This window comes from Camellia sinensis, chromosome 7, assembly GCF_055761805.1.
Source record: "Camellia sinensis isolate YWXY chromosome 7, ASM5576180v1, whole genome shotgun sequence".
Taxonomy (NCBI): Eukaryota; Viridiplantae; Streptophyta; class Magnoliopsida; order Ericales; family Theaceae; genus Camellia; species Camellia sinensis.
In genome coordinates this window covers 103856483-103860039 of record NC_138967.1, presented here as the reverse complement: position 1 = coordinate 103860039, position 3557 = coordinate 103856483, and the positions used below count along the sequence as shown (strand labels likewise).

The 3557-nt window shown below is 33.2% G+C and overlaps 1 protein-coding gene across 1 annotated transcript; it reads right to left on the bottom strand.

The window, feature by feature from the left end:
* Positions 1–2193: 2193 nt before the first annotated feature.
* Positions 2194–2628, bottom strand: LOC114296094 (uncharacterized). The gene has a single exon (XM_082880964.1). The coding sequence runs from the start codon at positions 2626–2628 to the stop codon at positions 2194–2196; it is 435 nt and encodes a 144-aa protein (XP_082737090.1).
* Between the last annotated feature and the right edge of the window lie 929 nt (positions 2629–3557).

Genomic DNA, 3557 nt, shown 5'->3' with positions numbered 1-3557 from the left:
AAGTCTTAGCTTCAATGGAGTTTTTTCTCTTTTCTCTTTCTCTCAAATTTTTTTTTTTCTTCAATGGTGTTTTTTTTTTTTTTTTTAAAAAAAGAAGCAACCTTATTTCTTTCTCGAGAAAATTCCCTCTTTTCTCAAAAACTAACTCTCTCCTCTCCTCAAGAGAGTGAAGAGAATATATATAAAAAATATGAAGAACCTCTTCTAATGTTTTTGTCTCTCATTTTCTTTAAAGAAAAATCAAAGATACTCATCCAATGTTTGTCTCCCATTTTCTTCTTTTGAAAACATATCCAAGATAAATCAAAAAATCATCATCTTTGAAAAGTCAAGATTCATTCGACAATGAAACAATGTTTTCATTTTTCTTTTATTTTTTGAAAATCAAAAATTATATCTCCACTGTCGACTCTGAAAAAAATTCCCTCAGCAATGAAATGGATTTTCGAATGGAAAAACATCTGAAAAAATAGACAAGTGGATAAAATAAGTTTTCAAACTGGTCTAAAAAAACTTGGCCAAAACGGGTATCAGATTGCAATTAAAGTTCGAATCTGATTTTTCTACTAAGAAATTCGTTATATAGCATATTTCAATTTTTATCATTTGGTGTGCGGAAGAAAGAGCCAACTCTTAAGGTCAGTCAAAATAGGGTGTCTACAGTGTTGTGTTGGACTTAACTCGTGCATGCGTTTGAGATTGGGTTTGGAACGGTTTGTGACTCACACGTGTATCCATTTTGCAACCCATATGATTTAATTCTCAAAACTTATACATTATATACACATTATGATTTATATAATGTTTTTGAAGTTTTGAACATTTGTAACTTTAGCCCTAATGGCTAGAGTTGATGACATTTGATGGGCTTAGGCAATTGATGACATGGCCTTCATGGGTAGGGACTCTCATACTTGCATAAATAGAGGTCTTTCTCCTCCAACTTGGTAAGATTATTTTGGAGAAATTTTTGAGATGAAAAGTGAAGATAGTGTTTTGAGATAATAAAGTTGGAGATGGTTTTTATAAGAAAGAGATTTTTCCTATCTTGTTTTTGCTAGCTTATTCTTTGATTCTTGTTAGAGAGAGAGAGAGAGAGAGTACTGCCATTGTCAAACTTCGTTGAAACCATTCAGAAAGTGTTTTTGCATTAGCTGATTTCGATTGTCGTATCTTAGGAGAAAGACGTCAGCGTACTTCCAGCACCCATCGGGGAGGCGGCGAATCTTTTTTAAGGAAACTACGGTTACACAGGTTTTCGATATACTTCTTTTCTTGTCATTTGTTTTTTAATTTTTCAAAATTTATTTTACCTTGACGAGTTTTAATATTCAATTATCCATGTTGATAATTTGTTTTATTAGTGATTTTGTTTATGCGAGGTTCATGATGTAAGCTAATTGTATTTTTAGTTCTATTTCATTCTTGAATAATATATAAAAAGATATTTTATTATTTCTAGTTAATTTTATTTTATATATTTATCTAATATTATTGTCAAAATATACCAACACATTTTACATGGGGCTTGACATGACAATTGACAACAAGAAAATTACCACCTCTTTTCATCAAGCGTGACAAAAATAAATAAATAAATAAATAAATAAAATAAAATGAGCTAACACTACACATAATTAGAACAGAGCATACATGCAAACAGCAGAACACCATTTAAGGGCTCGTTTGGCTAAACATTTTTGGTTAAAAAAAGTACAAAAAGATAAAATTGGCTATATATATCAATAAAAAAAAATATCATATCCAAATTATAATCATTACACTTTCTTACAAAAGTCAAAAAAATAAAAAAAAAACCAAGCCAAACAAAACTAAAAAAGCCAAGTTAAAAATATCCCAATATAAAAAGCCAGCTTAAAAAAGTTATAGTAAACGAAGGCTATGTGATTGTGAGCAAAATTCTCCACTTAGGCTCCAAACAGAATCAAAATATATTCAGAAAATACAAACCCCATATATTCAAGTCGTGCTATTGTTCAATTCTGAATACAGATCATTCCAAATATAAATAACACCCAGCTCATTAACCCAAATTGTTGATCATTTTAATTCCATTTTATCCACATAATTTCCCATATAGCACAATTAAGCAACAAATTTACAACCCTTGACTTCATATCAAATAAAAAAAGGCATTCAACCACAATGGTCAATTTGCTAATCTTCTTCCTGCTAATCATACTCCTCCCTCCAGGAGTAAATCAGAAAGAAAACCCATGAAAGTGCCAACACAAAATCACCAACTAATTGCCTTGGCCAATCTCGAGCCAAATCGTCGAGTCTCCTCTCAAAATACACCCTCCAGAGGGCCATTGAGACATGAAGAAGAACACAACCTTTGGCAAAGAAACTCTGAAACGCTGTGTCCTTAACAAAAGCTACCATGAACAGCAGTAACCCAATCACAAATAGAAGCAACCCGGCAAACGAATCAGATATTTGTATCAACAACTGGTCGTGTGGTGTTGATCCCATAAGCTTTTGAGCTGTTTCGGTACCATGGCCGAAAACAGAGATTTCTTTGAGATAAAACATTATCAGAGCACCACAGGTTACAGTAATAGCTGAATGGAGCATGCAGATTGTGAAGAACCCAAATGAATCCATTGATCAAAACCTAAAGGCCCTATCTCGTTAAGTAAATTTCTATAAACCCAGTATCATTTACAGTATTGATTACCTAAAATTGGGATTGAAAAATTTACCAAAAAAAAAAAGAAAAAAAAGAATTAAAACCTTTAATCCCAAACTTGTAAGCCAATTTCCAGCTCCAAAGTCCAAACCCTACCAAACATCAAATACACATAGCAAATACTTGGTCATTAAGAGAAATTACTATAAACCCAGTATGGTTGAGATGATCTGGAAACTGGGAATGGAAGTGGAAACTCCAAGCTTAGATCAGGGTCTTCACAGGCATTGCTCTCATCCTGAAAACCCCCAAAATTCAACTATTTATAGAGTGAATTATATTGGTTATGGAAATCTAAACCCTAGCTCAATTCACAACCCTGATGATCTCAACTTGGGTTTGGGGATTGAAACCCCAAAACCCTAGATCAAGGTATTGAGATCTCCTCCTCATCCTCAAAACCTTAAAATTTTAAACAATTTATAGGGTGAACCGTTGGTGGGGAAAGTGAATCGATAAAATCCTACAAAAATAAAAATTGATTTATAGTTTCGAGGCGAAGATGGATATACAGATAAGAGAGTCAGGTGGGGAGAGAGAGAGCATGTGATATGAAATTGGGGAATGTATGTAGATATTTAAACCCTAACCCTAGGTCCACGGGGACGAAGGTTGGTGACAGTTGTATTATATAGGGATAAAAAAAAATAATTCATTCATATAATTTCTACTTTTTTTTTTTTATTTTTTATTTTTTTATTTTTTTTAATAGGAAAATCCTCCCTACCCTCTCGTAGGTCCAGACAGCGCCCCTTACAGAGATCACCCTACCAGGGTGTTCTGTTAGGCGTTTTGAGCGAGAAGACTATAACTTGGGAACTTCTGCAAGTCCAGACAGCGCCTC

Excerpts from the sequence above, each read along its gene's own strand:
- LOC114296094 (XM_082880964.1), bottom strand. The coding sequence starts at position 2,628 with ATGGATTCATTTGGGTTCTTCACAATCTGCATGCTCCATTCAGCTATT.